The sequence below is a fragment of the Leptodactylus fuscus genome, chromosome 3, assembly GCF_031893055.1.
Source record: "Leptodactylus fuscus isolate aLepFus1 chromosome 3, aLepFus1.hap2, whole genome shotgun sequence".
NCBI lineage: Eukaryota > Metazoa > Chordata > Amphibia > Anura > Leptodactylidae > Leptodactylus > Leptodactylus fuscus.
This window is the reverse complement of record NC_134267.1, coordinates 217,097,739-217,119,593: the sequence shown is the minus strand read 5'-3', so window position 1 is coordinate 217,119,593 and position 21,855 is coordinate 217,097,739. Positions and strand designations below refer to the sequence as shown.

The 21,855-nt window shown below is 45.9% G+C and overlaps 1 protein-coding gene across 1 annotated transcript in view; it reads right to left on the bottom strand.

The window, feature by feature from the left end:
- Positions 1-21,661, bottom strand: part of GEN1 (GEN1 Holliday junction 5' flap endonuclease) — a 45,305-nt gene extending 23,644 nt beyond the window's left edge. Inside the window, exons 1-9 of the mRNA XM_075266806.1 lie at positions 21,494-21,661; positions 14,990-15,176; positions 13,751-13,927; positions 10,980-11,090; positions 3,251-3,324; positions 2,733-2,827; positions 1,580-1,730; positions 1,341-1,377; positions 1,184-1,264 (exon numbers count right to left, since the gene is read on the bottom strand). Of these exons, the coding sequence (XP_075122907.1) occupies positions 1,184-1,264; positions 1,341-1,377; positions 1,580-1,730; positions 2,733-2,827; positions 3,251-3,324; positions 10,980-11,090; positions 13,751-13,927; positions 14,990-15,176; positions 21,494-21,654 (1,074 nt within the window). The 5' untranslated portion in view covers positions 21,655-21,661. The remainder of the gene's footprint in view (positions 1-1,183; positions 1,265-1,340; positions 1,378-1,579; positions 1,731-2,732; positions 2,828-3,250; positions 3,325-10,979; positions 11,091-13,750; positions 13,928-14,989; positions 15,177-21,493) is intronic.
- Positions 21,662-21,855: the final 194 nt, after the last annotated feature.

Genomic DNA, 21,855 nt, shown 5'->3' with positions numbered 1-21,855 from the left:
TGCACTTTAAACAGAACCCTGAGCAGGTGCATTTATACGGAGACTTTATTACACACCGGTGGATTCTATTTATCATCATCAGTCATTTAGGATAACATTGAATCATTCAGAGATCTGAACTGAACTGAGTGAGTTTGCTGCACTGAAAGTAAAGGGGCCGAATAATTTTGCACACCCCACTTTTCAATTTTTTTATTTGTTAAAAAAAGTTTAAAATATCCAATAAATTTTGTTCCACTTAACAACTGTGTCCCATTTGTTGTTGATTCTTCCCCAAAAAATTAAAATTTGATATCTTTATGTTTGAAGCCTGAAATGTGGCAAAAGGTTGAAAAGTTCAAGGGGGCCGAATACTTTCGTAAGGCACTGTATGTAAATGAGTTTTCAGACAGCACTCGGGGCGGTCCCCAGCGCTCAAACAGCACTGGGGGCGTCATCTGTCCTGTCCAAAAACTCTCCAGCGATGCCTCCATCTTCATCTCCGCCTCCTCCTCTTTTCCCTAGTCTCCAACCAAATGCGCCGACAGTGCATGTCCGTTGGCCTCTCCCATTCGGCCACAGGAAGATGGCCGACGCACTTGCACAGTTGGCGCTTTAGGATGAAGACGCGATAATGACATGGGAGAAGGATAAGAATATGACGCAGTCGCTGGAGTGTTTTTGAACAGCACAGGCGACGCCCCCTGTGCTGTCTGAAAATTCATTTACATATGGAAGAAAGAAGAAATTTCTCAGGAGCGGTGGGGCGATCAGACTAATAAAGGTAAGAGAAGAATAGCCTTTCTTAAGGCTATTCCGACGTGTACTTTGTTAAAAAAGGGAATTCTAATAATGGAATCCCTTTAAATCTGTTAACCGTTTGCTGACTGCCTGTTGACCTTGTACGTGCTGGTGGCAGCTGTTTATCTTTGCATAGATGTACATGTACGTCCTTGCAGAAATAGCGGAATGGGAATCTTGGTTGTCAATGATAGCCAGACTCACCAGATCGCCGAATGTACACGGTGTATACAGCTATGCGAGCTGCCATGATGTAACTTTCTGCTAGGTCCTAGACAACCCAGATGTCCAAAATGTGTCTGGTCATGAACCAGGAAAAATGGCCCAGTCGTAAAGTGGTTAAACAAACCACTAAGCTAAAGAATTACAAGAGAAGAAACAAAATTAAGGTAAAGGACATTACCTGGAAACACAATAGACGGGGCCTCATCCATTTGATCACTTTTACCAGTTTATCCTTACTTCTGAGAAATTCCTTAATAACCTAGAAATATCAAGAAGGAAACGTTACAGCCGCATCACCATTGTAAAAATTCGATAGCCATATGAAACCTTCTGACCTCAGGGTACGGGAATCCCTCACGCTTCTTGGCTTTCCTGTAGGAAGAGACAGAGGATACAGAGATTTCTTATACGGTGGTCGTAAGACTTCAGAGGATGGATCGCCCAGATTTGGCATATACTGGGCAAATCCATTTCACATGGAGCAAAGAAGAACCACTTTGGGCCTTGTGACCCCTGTCCTTGTGGAAGAGGTGGAGCGGCCAATCGGATCTCATCCCTGGAGCGACTTACGTACATCTTAAGGGTATATTCCAGGGAGTTATTCTTCTTTTCTTGCTCGGCTTTATGCCAGTCACATGGGCAGCAGTAGTCGTAGTCGTGAGGCTCGCAGTATTTCTCGCTTCCGCATAATATGCAGCCTTTACGCTCATGCTCTTTAGCAGAACCTAGATGAGAATAAATAGGTCACCCGATCAGAAGTGTCCCCCTTCTGGCAACAAGTGTTCACTTTCCCTGAAGTGTCTTAAAGGGGAGTATAGATGACCTTTAATGACATCCTTGATATCAATGTTCTATTGTGGGGATCCAATACACATGGCAACCATCAGCGGTTTGAAGAGGCTGCAGCGTTCTTACCAAGCACAGTGCCACACATTGTATAGTGGTGGTGCTTGGTATTGCAGCTCAGTCCTTTCTATATGAATGGTCTTGGGCTACAAAATACGACCCCAGAGGATCTGAAGCTGATGAGTTCTCCTAAGGATAGGCCATCAATATTAAATCCCTGGAAAACACCTTTAAGATCAAATGGGATGGACATCTGGATTCACCAGAGTGGAGGCCATATAATGGCTCTCCACTTTAGTTTATAGATGTTGCCCCTATAGCGGGTGTACCCCTTTATAAAGTCTATATATCCTAATAGGGCGTATGAGCATGGTATTTCTTAAAGGTATTCTCTGGAATATATATTTTTAATGTATATTTTTTTTATTGATTGTTCAATTTATTGGGTGCTAGAGGATAGCAGGACATGGTATATGACAAATACTTGCTTAGGTGGTGGCTTTCCTCTCCAGCGCTCGGACCCCCAGTGATCAGTTGAAAAAGGGACCTTAAGTTCCTTTGTAATTGAAGCGCCAGTGAACTTACATGACTGGTGCTCCATTTACAGGATTGCCAGAGATTGCAGTCCCAGTGGCCCCATAGACATGAATGGAGCGCCAGTCAGCACTTCATTCACATGGACATCAGAAGGGGTCTTCCAGTCCCCGTTTTCCTGATTTCCAGGGGTCCCAGAAGTTGTCCCCCGGTGATCTGACACATATCCTCTTATCCTGTGTCTTTAATGGCACAACCCCTTTAAATTTATATGTAAACTATAAAACTATGGAAATGCAAGGATTGCAGAGTGTGAGTGGTGAGGGTACAGTACTGCGCCCAAATACCTGGATGACTGCAAACAGTACAATGAACTTTCTTCTTGACTGACTTCGGGTTCATTGCAGGATCCTCCTCAAACTGCTTCCTCCACTGGTAAAACCTGGAAATGAGAACAGAGCCGTAAACCAGTGTGAAGTTATTCATCTAATCTATCTATCTATCTATCTATCTATCTATGGCAGTATCTATATCTCAGTATCTATTTATCTATCTAACTATCTATGGCAGTATCTATCTATCTATCTATCTATGGCAGTATCTATATCTCAGTATCTATCTATTTATCTATCTAACTATCTATGGCAGTATCTATATCTCAGTATCTATCTATGACAGTATCTATCTATCTATCTATCTATCTATCTATCTATCTATCTATCTATCTATCTATCTATCTATCTATCTATGAGTCTGAATTCCCAGGTTGGCATCTCCTGCCACATCACTGTATTAGAGACTGCCAGATCAGAGACAGTGTGATATATGGTGCAAAAGCAAATAGTCAAGGCAAACGCCATCTTACCTCTGCAGAATACTCTCTCCATTGAGGGACTTAATAAACTTCATGGCCAGTTCTCTTCCCACTCCAGGCAGACCCTTCAAAACAGAAGAAAGCCACAGGACAGTAAATACTAGCGCTAACCTGAGTATCCGAAAAATCTTTATATTACAGCCTGTCCTAAGTCGTGAAGGGTTCGGCTCACCCCAGACATGTTGCTAGGATTGTTTAAAGATCAGTCACAAATATCAGGCACCTCCACCGATCAGCTGTTCTCAGAAACTCATACACAGAGAATGTAGAAGGAAGCAGACAGCTCCATTCCCTGTGTAGTGGCTGAACTGAGTCACTGCAGCTTAGGTCCCATTTGAAGGAATAGGAGCAGATTTGCAGCACCTGGTGTGACCAGTTCACAGAGAAGAGCGCTGTCTGCTTTCTGCTCCATTGTCTGAGAACAGCTGATCGGTGGGGCTACATGGACTCAAACTCTCACTAATCTGATGCAAATAACCAGATAGGTCAATCATTTTAGCCTGGAAAACACTATTAATCTAATTTATTCATGAACCTGTAGATCTCTGGGCTCATCCGAATTCTCTGCACATAGGATTGGCTTTCTGTGAGATGTGTACCAAAAACCACATCCCACCAGATACAGCGGAGCAGATAGCATTGCTTTGTAGGTGTCTGTTTGGAGTAGGTCTGTCAACAAGCTTGCTGACTGTTTCCTAAATTGTGATTGCAGCTCTGTGTTGTATTGCAGACGGATAATGAGTCCATACAATTTAGCAATTCCTCCTGACCTGGACAAGTGTGCATGTCTTTTCTATTGGTAGAGGGGAATATATATATATTTTTTTTTTTTTATGTAGATTGTGAGCCCCAAAAAGGGTCACAATGTACATTTTTTTTCCTATCAGTATGCCTTTGTAGAACGGGAAGAAATCTACGCAAACACGGGGAGAACATACAAACTCCTTGTAGATGTTGTTCCTAGCGGGATTCGAACCCAGGACTCCAGTGCTGCAGTGCTAACCACTGGGGAATAATTATCCCACACACTGATCCTTCTCCCCTCCTCCAATGACAACCGCAGCTGGGTTTGTGTGATGTGTTTCCGGACCTTTACGTTGGAGGCTTACAGTACCATCACAACCAATGGCAGGAAATTTGGTCACACTGTGACCAACAAGTTGATACAACCAAAACTCAATAGTGAAAACCATATTGGAATGTGACCAACCCCATTCCAGGTCAATAGGGGCCGCCAGTCGCCACCTGTGCCGGTTCTACAGATCATTCCCTTCGCAGTGGCTTCCGTTTATGATGTGAGCAGCGTCAAACTCTGCTATATATTCTATAGTCCTAGCCGTAAGCAGCAGCGATACGGGACTGGTATATAAATATTATGGGGTAAATGTTAATGAAATGTTTTCCAATTATCTATTTTACCACACGCGGTATTAGACAGTTATGGAGGATGGAAATTAGACGTCGGTGACTGCAGTCTGTGTACGGAATATAAATAACGGATAATAAATGCACAAATTCACTGCCGAGCAGAGGCGCCGCGGCAAGATGAAGCGAGACGCACTTTATCACAGCCAGATATTACAACATGTTGTTAGCAGATATAGTCCTGCTTGTTATGGTGCCCTAACACTAGTAAGCGCCCCCATCAGACCGCAGCATCGGGGGGCTATTTAAAGAGGACCCCTCACCTCTCCTGACCGGTCTGCTTCAGCAAGTAGAAAATAACTTTCTATGAAATAAAAATTCAGTTTCTTTACTTATAACTCTGCAGTGTGACATTCCTCTTTTATGCCTCCTGGAAATATATAAGTGGGAATTGCCATTCACCTTGTCTATAAAAGAGTGTGGGGTTGCGCTCCATTGACCAGGGTAATAGTCAGTAGTCTTTGATGCATGTATTTTCAGGAAGAGCAACGTAGGAACAAGACGACCCAGAGTTCTAATTAAAGATGTTTAAAGGGATCCCATCATTTAAACTAAAATTTTTCTGCTTATCACATAGGAATAGCCTTAAAAAAGGCTATTCTTCTCCTACCTTTACATGTCTTCTCCGCGCCACCGTTCCGTAGAAATCCTGGTTTTCAGCGGTATACAAATGAGTTCTTTCGCAGCACTGGGGAAGGGCCCCAGCGCTCAAGCAGCACTGAGGGCGTCCCCAATGCTGCGAAAGAACTCTTCAGTGCCGCCTCCATCTTCTTCAGGAACGGGTCTTCTTCGTGTATTCTTTCAGGGGTTGGCTTCAAACTTCTAGGCCTCAGGCAAAGCCCACTGCGCATGCTCGCCGGCCACAAGAAAATGGCCGCTTACACAGTAGCCATTTTCTTGCGGCCGGCAGTCATGCGCAGTCGGCTTTGCCCTAGGCCCAGAAGACCCGTTCCTGAAGAAGATGGAGGCGTCGCTGGAGAGTTCTCTCGCAGCCTTGGGGACGCCCTCAGTGCTGCGAGAGAACTCATTTGAAAACAGGCGAAAACCGGGATTTCTACGGAACGGCGGGGCGGAGAATTCATTTAAAGGTAGGAGACAAATAACCTTTCTAAAAAAATTAAGTTTAAATGATAGGGATCCCTTTAAGCAAAGTTATTTCATGAGAGTCTCCATGGAGTCTTGTTTGGCTTACATCCTCTGATGGCTTTTAGATGCTGTATGTAAGATTCTGGGTCACATGATTGAAACCAGCACCTGGCCCCCTGATCGTTGTGCCTCCTCTCATTTTCACCACTAATTACCTGGGCTAAGGGGGCTGGCTTTACTATGGTCTGCCACCACCTCCAGCAGGGGCGTAACTACTGTGGTAGCAGCTGCCACAGGGCCCCGGAGACTAGGAACCCGGCGACAGCCGCTACCGCTGCGTTTTTTTTTTTCTTTAATAGGCCGTTACCGGCTGGAGTAACTGGCAGCGGTAAGTCACAGCGTGGGCCCCACAAGCACTATTATACTCAGGGGGTCTTTTTGGACCCTCAAGTATAATGATTGGAGGCCCAGGAGAGGTAAGATAACATAAAAGACTGTGTTACTTACCTCTCCAGGCAAGCTTCGGCCTACTTGTGTGACGTCATATGACCCGCAACGCAGGGCCCCGGTCACATGACGTCTCAGAAGATGGCCGACAGCGACAGAGAATTCAGCAGAGCCGGGAGATAGGTAAGTAACAGTAGTTTGTTGTTTGTATCCCTCTGGGTCTCCAATTATTATACTCTGGGGTCTGAAAAGAGTATATTAATTGCTCACGTGTGTCCACAATGGGACATAATACTGTGTGCAGGGGCCACTATGGGGCATAATACTGTGTACTGGGGCCACTATGGGGACATAATACTGTGTGCAGGGGCCAGTATGGGGACATAATACTGTGTACTGGGGCCACTATGGGGACATAATACTGTGTGCAGGGGCCAGTATGGGGACATAATACTGTGTGCAGGGGCCACTATGGGGCATAATACTGTGTACTGGGGCCACTATGGGGACATAATACTGTGTGCAGGGGCCAGTATGGGGACATAATACTGTGTACTGGGGCCACTATGGGGACATAATACTGTGTATTGGGGCCAGTATGGGAACATAATACTGTGTACTGGGGCCAGTATGGGGACATAATCCTGTGTATTGGGGCCAGTATGGGGACATAATACTGTGTGCAGGGGCCAGTATGGGGACATAATACTGTGTACTGGGGCCACTATGGGGACATAATACTGTGTATTGGGGCCAGTATGGGGACATAATACTGTGTACTGGGGCCACTATGGGGACATAATACTGTGTATTGGGGCCAGTATGGGAACATAATACTGTGTGCAATATGGGGTATTATAGTGTGCGTAGAAATGCGCGCGCGGGGGAAGGGGAGGGGCAACGTTGCAGGTCATTTCACCGTGGTCTTCAGCATCGGTCGTGGGGGGGAGGGAGGGAGCCATGTCAAGCCATGATAAAAGTTTGCCACGGGACCCCACCATTCCTAGTTACGCCACTGACCTCCAGGTAACTTAACTGTGAAAACAGGAGAAAATGGAGAAGGCGGAGCAACTCAGAGGCTGGTGCTCCTCCCAAAACTCCAATCATAAAAACGGGACAGAGAGGAGGGAGGTACAGCTGCAGCTTCTCCCCCTCTGACTGGGAGATGGCCTGTGGTAAGAGCATAAAGCATGGAAGATTTTAGATTGTCTCAGCAGCAGGAACTGCCCACCCACTCGGTAGATAGGGAGGGAGAGATGATCTGTAGTTTTTGGAGACCATGAAAAAGGAAGGAAAAAACAAACAAACCAAAACACAGGTTAGTCCCTCAGACTGCTCTATATCTAATAGACAGTATAACTAGAGCTGCAGCACAACCTATTGTGATTTTTATGTAGCTTTGCTTAGATACCTATTGTTACATTATAACAAATTATTTGGAACATTTTCCTAATTCACTTGCTAAGACTAGTTGTCAGGGGCTCAGTTTTTTTTTTTTTTTAGTACATAACACCATCCCTCTGCACAGTTACCGCATATACTCGAGTATAATCTGACCCGAATATAAGCAGAGGCCCCTAATTTTACCACAAAAAACTGGGAAAACTTATTGACTCGAGTATAAGCTGAGGGGGGAAATGCAGCAGCTACTGGAAAATTTCCAAAATTAAAATGGTCGGAGTTTTTGGGTGCAGTAGGTGCTGGGGAAGGGGAGGGGGTGTTTTGGTTGTCTGTCTGCCCCTTCCCTGAGCTTGAGGACTGGGTTTCCCCCCCACACTTGGAATTCAGTCTGGCTGATTATAAGGATCTGCAGTGCTCCTATTAACCCCTTCCCGACGGAACAGGAGCACTGCAGATCCCCTATATTCAGTAGACCGGGCACTGTCAGACACAGGGATACCTAATGTGTATGTGTTTCACAGGAGGGATTTATAACTTTTATTTATTTTATCATATTTTTTCAAAGCTTTTTTTTCCCACTATTTTATCGGAGATTCTATACATTTATACATTAGTATTGTGGCTGGTCAGTAGCTTGCTGGTGAGCTATATAATGAGCGTGTTGTTGGCGTCGAAGATCCGCATGCTCTGGCGTTTCGGCAGCTCTCAAGCTGGCCTGCCGCTGAACTTGTTCCTTGCACCGTGCCTGTGATTGTTCCAGCATCTCAGCAGCTCACTGGGACACCATATAATGAGCATGTTGTTGCACCGCTGCCTTTTCAATCAGCTGTTAAGCAGGGGACCCAGGTGTCAAACCCCACAGATCTTTAATTGTTGACGTATCCTTAGAGGAAAACCCCTTTATCCCATCTCCGCGAATGGGTCTGAACTGTAATACACAACTCGTGAACAAGTGAGAGTCTGTTTTTCAAAGAGAGAGCCATGTTTTTTTCAATTCTGTGCAACCCCTTTAATGCCTTGGCATAAAATATTCCCTGACTCGCAGAGAATATAATAATTTGTCGGATGTTCCTCTGACTGGCCGTGTTTGTTCTATAGTTTTGTCAATGCAGCGTTCTTGTTTCTCAAGAAATATGCCGAGCTCGGCATTCATTACCCCACAGATTATGTTGATTGTGAATCTCTTAGATAGCAGTCTGGGCACTTGAATGCTCGGCAGCGCGGTGCAGGATTGGCTGTGACAGCTCTGACAATACACTCCACACAATACTCGGTTATGAGGTCTCTATAACAGATAATTTCCTCTTTATAGATGACAAGACTGGAGGAGGTCGCCTACAATAACCACATCTGTGCAGCCGGGGACTGCTGGCAAAGGGGAAGGAAGCATTTTGGAGGATCTGCAATAACTGACAAAGTCTTATAAACCTCTACAGCAAATGTACAATATCCTGCAATTTTCACTCTGACCACTATGCCTAATAGCATGCCGCCACCTGATTCTTTGCAGCAGTCATATTGTTCTCTATCTGGATTTAAGAAATAATTCACAAATTGGTGATAAATTCCTTTTAAAGGGGACGTAGCATCAGAGGTACAATGTCTCAAAATTTGGCCATCAGCACCCCTGGGGGACAACTGATTTTGGCAAGAGAAGCCTTGTCCTACCAGACATTTCCGGAATTAACCAGTACAAGATCTGGGTTCTCCAGTGTTGATCACAGATTGGGGTCTTAAGCTGAGTCACCCCATCAGTGGCGTAACTAGGAATTGATTGTGGCGAACTTTTGACATGCCCCCCGACCGACGCTGAAGACCTCGACGAACTGACCCCTAACGCCGCCCCACCCCGCGCGCATTTCTGCGCACACTATAATATCCTATACTGGCCCCAGTTCACAGTATTATGTCCCCATACTGGCCCAAGTACACAGTATTATGCCCCATAGTGGCCCCTGCACATAGTATTATGTCCCCATAGTGGCCCCAGCACACAGTATTGTGCCCCATTGTGGACACACATGAGCAATTTTCAGACCCCAGAGTATAATAATTGGAGACCCAGAAGGGTACAAACATAACAAACTACTGCTACTTACCTATCTCCCAGTTCCGGTGCATTCTCTGTCGCTGTCGGCCATCTTCCGGGACGTCATGTGGCCGGGGCCCTGTGTTGCAGGTCATATGACGTCACGCAAGTAGGCCGAAGCCTGGAGAGGTAAGTAACACAGTTTTTTATGTTATCTTACCTCTCCCCGGCCTCCGATCATTATACTCGGGGGTCCCAAAAGACCCCCTAGAGTATAATAGTGCTTGTGGGGCCTGCTCCGTCACTTACCGATCCCAGCCCCATAATGTCCCGGGCCCTGTGGCAGCTGCCTCTGCGGTGGTAGTTACGCCACTGGTCCCCATGTATAAGATTATTTCTATGGGACAATCCCATCCTATTTCGCGGTCACCCTACTGAATGCTTTCTTAGTCGTGCAGTGCCCAGACTGGAGAGGCGCCATTGTAAGGAAAAAAAAAAAAAATCTTAGTCACACATTTTCCAATCTATTCCACTATCCGGATACATTATGTTCTGCGGACATTTTATTGCACATTACAGGAGCTGGTTTTCTCCTTTCTTCCCCCTTGGTGACTATAAAGATCCACAGTAAAAGGGTCCATCTGTACTAATGAACTGGACAAAGCCATTTTACAGGGATTCCTCCAGCAGGAGCAGATGGGAGCGCAGCTCCGGGTAATTGACACGTGGGAGCGCCTGCTATGGAGGTGTCGCTCATTTAGCACAGGTATGAGAGCGGCAGCAGAGTGGACACAGATGTCACCAGACGCCAGTGTCACTCATCTGCAATATATGGCCAAGCCCTGGCACAGGAGACTTATCTGGGAGTGATATATATGTATATATGTTATGCCGGAGCAAATCACCTTTTACCGGGGGACACGTAGCAAACACAAGTAATTGCTGTACATAAGGGGTGCACTCACTTTTCAGGTCTGAGGGTCACACTCCAGATTGCACTGATTGATATATATATAGTGGTACAGGGTACAGCAGCAGTTCAGTCCCATTTAAGGGAATGGGGCTGAGCTATAATACCAAGCCCCTATGATATGTACAGAGCCGTGTTTGGTATTAAGTGAACATGCTGAAGTGCTCATCCGAAAATTACAGCCCCCTCAACCAGCTGACTTGTGGGGATCTGGATGTCGGACCCCCCCCCTAATCACCTATTGATGACCTATCCTAATAACAGGTGATCAGTAAGTGTTAGAATACCCCTTTAAGCATACAAGTACATGTCAGCATCACTTAGGTAATACATATACTGTACTGTACATAAGCCGATCTCACTTTTGGTATATAATCACATCCCAGGAGGATTGCCAGGCCAACCAGCGACTCTCTGTCCAGGCCCAATCTATCTCTGATGTTGGAGACTTCATAACAGTCCACGTGTGGATCCTGGAACAAGAAAGACAAGCGCAGAATGAATTATAAAACTTAATATTATACACAGATCACGTCATAGATACAGCCAGAGACCCAGTGCAAACAGATCCGCCATGGAAAGGGCTCTATATAGAGAACTAAACCTCCTTGTTCAGTTTCTCAGTATTGGAAATTTGACAACCCTTTAGGTGCAGCCATCCCAATTACAGATAATTTTAATACCTCGCTCCATAGGAATGCATGTTAGTGGCTGGCGGCGCTTAACCCCTTGCGGTACGGCCGCTCCCATGCATTGCTAACGGAGTGGAGGTATTCGAAACTAATCGAATCTAGTATTTGATTCATCTCTAATTCCAATACTTGTATGCCTAACGAGTCAAATATCTAGTCCTGTAGGATGGGTGAGTGTATGGGGGGGGGGGGGGGAATCAGCTGTCCTTATGGAGAACACAACAATGCCACCTACTGGAGAAATGTGGAAGGCACTGCCAAGTCACATAAAAGTAACGCCATCATCTTTATCACATACGATGTAGTAACATCTACTAATAAGAGTCGTTTTCATTTCATGATAAAAAGTTAATATTCTATGTCATGTAAAGAGTATAGAAATATTCATCTTAACCGGTTAAATTAAGTTCATGTCAGTTGTCAGGAATCGAGGTATGGCGTGCCGCCACTGACAACCTAAGCTATAGAGTGAGAACTCTCCATAGTCTGCAAGACTGACCCATCACAGAGAGCGCTCCCTGACAAATCTGTGCTGCAGCAATGGGACAGACAGACAGAAAGAAGGGCTGAGACACCATGACATTCATTGCTACTTCAAGCGCGGGAGGTGGAGATCCTCTCTGAATCTTTGAATCTCTGAATCATGCAGCGCCCCCTCATGACTTGCACTAGGAATAACACAGGTTCCTTAAGGATAAGGCCCCGTGTGCTGTGCATGTACTGTAAAATGCATCAGTCAAATTGCTTCGTTTTTGCAGCATGGGTCCCAGGCTTAAAGAAGTTATCTGAACTATGAATTTAAGCTCCACTTTCTCTTTTCAGGCAGTAACATCACATCTATTGGTCAAATGACCATGCTGAAGCTCATTCTCATTCAAAAGAATGGGGTGGGTTGCAATACCAACCACTAAATTATGTACAGCGCTATGCTTAGTAAGTAGCCCTGGATAACCCCTTTAAACAGGTTTCCTTCATTAGACCCTTGCTGTTTTGTAGAAATGGTGTCCCGGGCCCTTTGTTCCTCCCCTCTGTGGTCATGTAGCTCGAGTCTCTGGGCTCTATTCTCTGGCCATGGGGCTGAAGGAAACAGCTGAACACTAAATTGGTTGGTTGCAGAAATTTCCCTAAGACAATTTCAGGTCAGAGACACTAGATGTCTCAATCATTTTGCTAAGTAACTGGCGCCATCTAGTGTATATACGTTGTAACGTTAAAGGGATTCTACCACTAAATTTTTTCTGCTTTAGGGTGCATTCACACTGAGTAAACGCTAGCTTATTCTGAACGTAAAACACGTTCAGAATAAGCGGCGTCTAAAGCAGCTCCATTCATTTCTATGGGAGCCGGCATACGAGCGCTCCCCATAGAAATGAATGGGCTGCTTCTTTCACTCCGTGCAGTCCCATTGAAGTGAATGGGGAGTGCCGGCGTGTACGCTCCGGCATGAGCAGAGCTTGCCGTACACGCCGGCACTCCCCATTCACTTCAATGGGACTGCACGGAGTGAAAGAAGCAGCCCATTCATTTCTATGGGGAGCGCTCGTATCCCCGCTCCCATAGAAATGAATGGAGCTGCTTTAGACGCCGCTTATTCTGAACGTGTTTTACGTTCAGAATAAGCTAGTGTTTACTCAGTGTGAATGCACCCTTAAACGTCGGAATAGCCTTTAGAAAGGCTATTCGTCTCTTACCTTTAGACGTGGTCTCCGCTGCGCCGTTCCTTAGAAATACCGGTTTTTACCGGTATGCTAATGAGTTCACTCACAGCAATGGGGGCTGGTCCCAGCGCTCAAACGGCGATGGGGGTGTCCCCACTGCTGCCCGAGAACTCTCTCCAGCGACGCCTCCTTCTTCAGCTGCATCCTCCCCTTCTCTGTAGTCTTCTTTCCGCGTCAGCTCCGACACTTGCGCAGTCGGCTCTGCCAGCGAGACACTAGTAGAGCCGACTGCGCATGCTGGCCGGCGGCCATATTGTCGAGGCCGCAATTGCGCGCACCCTTCGGGTGTGATGAGGATATGCTGGGGGCAGGACCATCGGACCCTGCCAGATTTAACATCGGTTACACTATAGCAGGTGCAGATTTCAGTGCAGGTGCACCAAATGGCAGGGGTTGCACCCGATTTAAGAGGAAGCACATGCCTCCTTATAAATGGTGCAAATCCTTTGCTGAGGCAAGGGATATGAAGACCAGAGCTAAAACCACCAGTCTTCATAAATCTCCCCCATTAGAAATATATGCCTATATCATTCCGTCCACTAGGGGCAGCATCCTATTACAATTTATGGTCTCCTGGTAGAGGAAGAATGATGACAGCTGCTACCCCTGAATCATAGGTATGAATATGGAGGGATCTCTGCAGCAAGAATATGCAGATCTGTGCAGGTTTCTAGGTTGAAAATTCTGCAATGCAGAGGAACAGAGAAGCGGCAAAGCTCGTACCTTCACATTCATGGTGAAATTCCTGTACACAGTTTGAGCGCCATAGAGAAAGACGTCTCCATCATTGGTGATACATCCGTCTACGTAGCCATTTGCATCCAGATAGGCACACATCGCTTCAGCTTCACCGGCGGCTTGCACCCATGGCACGCCCAAGCAATCCAACATGCGGAGGCACTGGGCAAAGAGATGCCAGACACAACATTTATATCCCATGACAGTCATTTGCATCATGAGAATGTAGAATATTCTAGATTGCATGTACAGTACCTATATTGCAAAAGAAATTAGCTGACATGGCGTCCAAGTCAATGGGTGAAATTATTGTTAAGAGGTATGTCCATGGTTATGGCTATATACGTGAGACTGAACCCTGAATATAAAGTGAATAAATAATGTCGCCATACACGGCTGCCTTAGTGTGCAGATACCTAAAGTCACCATGTAGTAAACACAAAAAACAATGCCATATTGTAGGAATAATGCACGATACAGTACATAAATAATACACCATATAAAAAAAGGAAAGTGCCCCCAATAATAGAACTATCAGAATACCACCATTAACAGCGCCCCCCATAAGCGGCAACACCTGAATGTCCCCAGTGCAGTAGTGCTAGCAGAACTTACCTATAAATAGTGCATCCCCATATCAAATAATATGAGGACAGCGCTCCAAATTATAGGGGTTGTCTGGCCATTATAAAGTAAAAAAAACAAGTTACCCTTCAACAATATCAAAGAGGGGGTTATTTACTAGGACCCGCAACAATTACGTGATGTGGGGTGTTGTGTATACTAGTTTGATTGGGGTGGCTAATTGGAAATGAATGGAGGGGTGGCGCACATTGCGGACCAACTGCACCATTCAAACTGGAGTTCTTGAGAATTGTGGAGAGTCCCCCATCGACCAGCGAGTTATCCCCTATACTGTGCAGGTAGGTACTGCTAATCAGCTCCCGTTCACCTGAATGGGAACTAAGTTGCAGTACTTGGTCTGGCCACTACACAGAGAACGGCACTGTCTGCCTCCTGCTCCATTCTCTGTATACAATCTGCTCAGAACAGATGATTGGTGGGAGTGTCTAGGGTCAGGCGCCGAGTGATCTGTTATTGATTATCTATCCTTAGGGTAGGTCATCAATAATTTAGCTTGGAAAACCCCTTTAACGTAAATTCATAGGAGGCCGAGAAATCTCTGACTATGTTGAGCACATATAATGGCCGGTGTGAATTTACCTCTTTCAGAACTGACTTGAAGTAGGAGCGGCCAGGTCGTGCAGGGGCTGTTTTCTTAGTGGCTCCATATCTCAGCTCGTTCCTCTTGTTCATTGTGTCCGCTTTAACTTTGGGGGCTTCACCCTCGGTTACAAACACCAATTTGACTCCCATTAAATTCAGGGAGGAGACGCGGAAGAAAAGGTTCCTTGGGAACAACAAAACACATCAAGGATGTTCGTGTATGTGCGTTACAGTGTGTGTACAAGAAACTTAGGTGTGAAAAATGGGCACACAGGTGTACAGCTTGTCAAAGTACGGGTATCAGATGTGATGGGGACACAGGTGTACAGCTTGTTACAGTACATGTATCACATGTGATGGGGATACAGGTACACAGTATGTTACAGTACAGGTATCAGATGTGATGGGACATAGGTGCACAGTTTGTTACAGTACATGTATCACATGTGATGGGACAGAGGTGCACAGCTTGTTACAGTACATGTATCACATGTGATGGGGATACAGGTACACAGTATGTTACAGTACAGGTATCAGATGTGATGGGACATAGGTGCACAGTTTGTTACAGTACATGTATCACATGTGATGGGACAGAGGTGCACAGCTTGTTACAGTACATGTATCACATGTGATGGGACAGAGGTGCAAAATTTCTTACAGTACAGGCATCGCATGTGATGGGGATACAGGTGCAAAATTTGTTACAGTACAGGTATCACATGTGATGAACAGAGGTGCACAGCTTGTTACAGTGCAGGTATCACATGTGATGGGACAGAGGTGCACAGCTTGTTACAGTACAGGTATCACATGTGATGGGGATACAGGTGCACAGCTTGTTACAGTACAGGTATCACATGTGATGGGGATACAGGTGCACAGCTTGTTACAGTACAGGTATCACATGTGATGGGACAGAGGTGCACAGCTTGTTACAGTACAGGTATCGCATGTGATGGGGATACAGGTGCACAGCTTGTTACACTACAGGTATCACGTGATGGGGATACAGGTGCACAGCTTGTTACAGTACAGGTATCACATGTGATGGGACACAGGTGCACAGCTTGTTACAGTACTGTTATCACATGTGATGGGGATACAGGTGCACAGCTTGTTACAGTACAGGTATCGCATGTGATGGGGATACAGGTGCACAGCTTGTTACAGTACAGGTATCACATGTGATGGGGATACAGGTGCACAGCTTGTTACAGTACAGGTATCACGTGATGGGGATACAGGGGCACAGCTTGTTACAGTACAGGTATCACGTGATGGGGATACAGGTGCACAGCTTGTTACAGTACAGGTATCACATGTGATGGGACACAGGTGCACAGCTTGTTACAGTACAGGTATCACGTGATGGGGATACAGGGGCACAGCTTGTTACAGTACAGGTATCACATGTGATGGGGATACAGGTGCACAGCTTGTTACAGTACAGGTATCACGTGATGGGGATACAGGTGCACAGTTTGTTACAGTACAGGTACCACATGTGATGGGACAGAGGTGCAGTGCTTGTTACAGTACAGGTACCACATGTGATGGGACAGAGGTGCAAAATTTCTTACAGTACAGGCATCGCATGTGATGGGGATACAGGTGCAAAATTTGTTACAGTACAGGTATCACATGTGATGAACAGAGGTGCACAGCTTGTTACAGTACAGGTATCGCATGTGATGGGGATACAGGTGCACAGCTTGTTACAGTACAGGTATCACGTGATGGGGATACAGGTGCACAGTTTGTTACAGTGCAGGTATCACATGTGATGGGGATACAGGTGCACAGCTTGTTACAGTACAGGTATCACATGTGATGGGGATACAGGTGCACAGCTTGTTACAGTACAGGTATCACGTGATGGGGATACAGGGGCACAGCTTGTTACAGTACAAGTATCACGTGATGGGGATACAGGTGCACAGTTTGTTACAGTACAGGTACCACATGTGATGGGACAGAGGTGCACAGCTTGTTACAGTACAGGTATCACATGTGATGGGGATACAGGTGCACAGCTTGTTACAGTACAGGTATCACGTGATGGGGATACAGGGGCACAGCTTGTTACAGTACAAGTATCACGTGATGGGGATACAGGTGCACAGTTTGTTACAGTACAGGTACCACATGTGATGGGACAGAGGTGCACAGCTTGTTACAGTACATGTATCACATGTGATGGGGATACAGGTGCACAGCTTGTTACAGTACAGGTATCACGTGATGGGGATACAGGGGCACAGCTTGTTACAGTACAAGTATCACGTGATGGGGATACAGGTGCACAGTTTGTTACAGTACAGGTACCACATGTGATGGGACAGAGGTGCACAGCTTGTTACAGTACAGGTATCACATGTGATGGGGATACAGGTGCACAGCTTGTTACAGTACAGGTATCACGTGATGGGGATACAGGTGCACAGTTTGTTACAGTACAGGTACCACATGTGATGGGACAGAGGTGCACAGCTTGTTACAGTACATGTATCACATGTGATGGGACAGAGGTGCAAAATTTCTTACAGTACAGGCATCGCATGTGATGGGGATACAGGTGCAAAATTTGTTACAGTACAGGTATCACATGTGATGAACAGAGGTGCACAGCTTGTTACAGTACAGGTATCACATGTGATGAACAGAGGTGCACAGCTTGTTACAGTACAGGTATCATGTGATGGACAGAGGAGCACAGCTTGTTACAGTACAGGTATCACATGTGATGAACAGAGGTGCACAGCTTGTTACAGTACAGGTATCACATGTGATGAACAGAGGTGCACAGCTTGTTACAGTACAGGTATCATGTGATGGACAGAGGAGCACAGCTTGTTACAGTACAGGTATCGCATGTGATGAACAGAGGTGCACAGCTTGTTACAGTACAGGTATCATGTGATGGACACAGGTGCACAGCTTGTTACAGTACAGGTATCACGTGATGGGGATACAGGTGCACAGCTTGTTACAGTACAGGTATCACGTGATGGGGATACAGGTGCACAGTTTGTTACAGTGCAGGTATCACATGTGATGGGACAGAGGTGCACAGCTTGTTACAGTACAGGTATCGCATGTGATGGGGATACAGGTGCACAGCTTGTTACAGTACAGGTATCACATGTGATGAACAGAGGTGCACAGCTTGTTACAGCACAGGTATCGCATGTGATGGGGATACAGGTGCACAGTTTGTTACAGCACAGGTATCAGATGTGATGGACACAGGTGTACTGCTTGTTACAGTACAGGTATCACATGTGATGAACAGAGGTGCACAGCTTGTTACAGTACAGGTATCACATGTGATGAACAGAGGTGCACAGCTTGTTACAGTACAGGTATCATGTGATGGGACAGAGGTGCACAGCTTGTTACAGCACAGGTACCACATGTGATGGGACAAAGGTGCAGTGCTTGTTACAGTACAGGTATCACATGTGATGGGGATACAGGTGCACAGCTTGTTACAGTACAGGTATCACATGTGATGGGACAGAGGTGCACAGCTTGTTACAGTACAGGTATCACATGTGATGGGACAGAGGTACACAGCTTGTTACAGTACAGGTATCATATGATGAACAAATGTGCACTGCTTGTTACAGTACAGGTATCACGTGATGGGGATACAGGGGCACAGCTTGTTACAGTACAGGTATCACATGTGATGGGGATACAGGTGCACAGCTTGTTACAGTACAGGTATCACGTGATGGGGATACAGGTGCACAGTTTGTTACAGTACAGGTACCACATGTGATGGGACAGAGGTGCAGTGCTTGTTACAGTACAGGTACCACATGTGATGGGACAGAGGTGCAAAATTTCTTACAGTACAGGCATCGCATGTGATGGGGATACAGGGGCACAGCTTGTTACAGTACAGGTATCACATGTGATGGGGATACAGGTGCACAGCTTGTTACAGTACAGGTATCACGTGATGGGGATACAGGTGCACAGTTTGTTACAGTACAGGTACCACATGTGATGGGACAGAGGTGCAGTGCTTGTTACAGTACAGGTACCACATGTGATGGGACAGAGGTGCAAAATTTCTTACAGTACAGGCATCGCATGTGATGGGGATACAGGTGCAAAATTTGTTACAGTACAGGTATCACATGTGATGAACAGAGGTGCACAGCTTGTTACAGTACAGGTATCGCATGTGATGGGGATACAGGTGCACAGCTTGTTACAGTACAGGTATCACGTGATGGGGATACAGGTGCACAGTTTGTTACAGTGCAGGTATCACATGTGATGGGGATACAGGTGCACAGCTTGTTACAGTACAGGTATCACATGTGATGGGGATACAGGTGCACAGCTTGTTACAGTACAGGTATCACGTGATGGGGATACAGGGGCACAGCTTGTTACAGTACAAGTATCACGTGATGGGGATACAGGTGCACAGTTTGTTACAGTACAGGTACCACATGTGATGGGACAGAGGTGCACAGCTTGTTACAGTACAGGTATCACATGTGATGGGGATACAGGTGCACAGCTTGTTACAGTACAGGTATCACGTGATGGGGATACAGGGGCACAGCTTGTTACAGTACAAGTATCACGTGATGGGGATACAGGTGCACAGTTTGTTACAGTACAGGTACCACATGTGATGGGACAGAGGTGCACAGCTTGTTACAGTACATGTATCACATGTGATGGGGATACAGGTGCACAGCTTGTTACAGTACAAGTATCACGTGATGGGGATACAGGTGCACAGTTTGTTACAGTACAGGTACCACATGTGATGGGACAGAGGTGCACAGCTTGTTACAGTACAGGTATCACATGTGATGGGGATACAGGTGCACAGCTTGTTACAGTACAGGTATCACGTGATGGGGATACAGGGGCACAGCTTGTTACAGTACAAGTATCACGTGATGGGGATACAGGTGCACAGTTTGTTACAGTACAGGTACCACATGTGATGGGACAGAGGTGCACAGCTTGTTACAGTACATGTATCACATGTGATGGGACAGAGGTGCAAAATTTCTTACAGTACAGGCATCGCATGTGATGGGGATACAGGTGCAAAATTTGTTACAGTACAGGTATCACATGTGATGAACAGAGGTGCACAGCTTGTTACAGTACAGGTATCACATGTGATGAACAGAGGTGCACAGCTTGTTACAGTACAGGTATCATGTGATGGACAGAGGAGCACAGCTTGTTACAGTACAGGTATCACATGTGATGAACAGAGGTGCACAGCTTGTTACAGTACAGGTATCACATGTGATGAACAGAGGTGCACAGCTTGTTACAGTACAGGTATCATGTGATGGACAGAGGAGCACAGCTTGTTACAGTACAGGTATCGCATGTGATGAACAGAGGTGCACAGCTTGTTACAGTACAGGTATCATGTGATGGACACAGGTGCACAGCTTGTTACAGTACAGGTATCACGTGATGGGGATACAGGTGCACAGCTTGTTACAGTACAGGTATCACGTGATGGGGATACAGGTGCACAGTTTGTTACAGTACAGGTATCACATGTGATGAACAGAGGTGCACAGCTTGTTACAGTACAGGTATCGCATGTGATGGGGATACAGGTGCACAGCTTGTTACAGTACAGGTATCACATGTGATGAACAGAGGTGCACAGCTTGTTACAGCACAGGTATCGCATGTGATGGGGATACAGGTGCACAGTTTGTTACAGCACAGGTATCAGATGTGATGGACACAGGTGTACTGCTTGTTACAGTACAGGTATCACATGTGATGAACAGAGGTGCACAGCTTGTTACAGTACAGGTATCACATGTGATGAACAGAGGTGCACAGCTTGTTACAGTACAGGTATCATGTGATGGGACAGAGGTGCACAGCTTGTTACAGCACAGGTACCACATGTGATGGGACAAAGGTGCAGTGCTTGTTACAGTACAGGTATCACATGTGATGGGGATACAGGTGCACAGCTTGTTACAGTACAGGTATCACATGTGATGGGACAGAGGTACACAGCTTGTTACAGTACAGGTATCATATGATGAACAAATGTGCACTGCTTGTTACAGTACAGGTATCAGATGTGTTGGACACAGGTGCACAGCTTGTTACAGTACAGGTATCACATGTGAGTGTGACAAGTCATACACCTGTGTGTCCATCACATGGCCAGGACTGATTTTCATTATGAAGTAAACAATGAAGATTCCTTCTCAATGAGAACATGTAGTGATCACCACGAGGGACAGATACACACATATTACAGTTTTTCAGTATCTGCTGACACTGGAGTACCCCTTTAATACTCTCTACAACCCTGGGGCTAATGACCACAAACTTACAGCATCATACATCTTAATAATATTGGAAATTTGTGTCATTAGACATCCAGTCATGATGCAATTTACAACCCTAATGGGGTCCAGTAAAATCTGGGCACATTATGGCTACGGCACCCAGATCTGTGAGGACACTCACCTGAGATGAGGTTTGGCTACAACTCCAACCATTTGTTTGACGGACTGTGCTTCACAAACCCATATACTCAAATCCACGGCGAGGGTCTTCCCGCTGAGACTCTGTAATGGGACGTGTTTCTTTACCGGCTCCAGGATGGGCCACAGCTCGTGAACCCCCATTGTGGCCTATTACATCCACACTCAAACTCCTAAAGGTGAAGAACATGAAGTATCAGACCCTGCATAGAGAAGAAATCCATTATGGAGGAGGCCCCTGTGTCCATGTACTGATCCCACTGATAAAAGGGTTATGGATAGGATTGATTTAACCCTTGAAGGTATATCTGTCTAGTGGATGCTAAGAGTCGCCCTCCCTACACA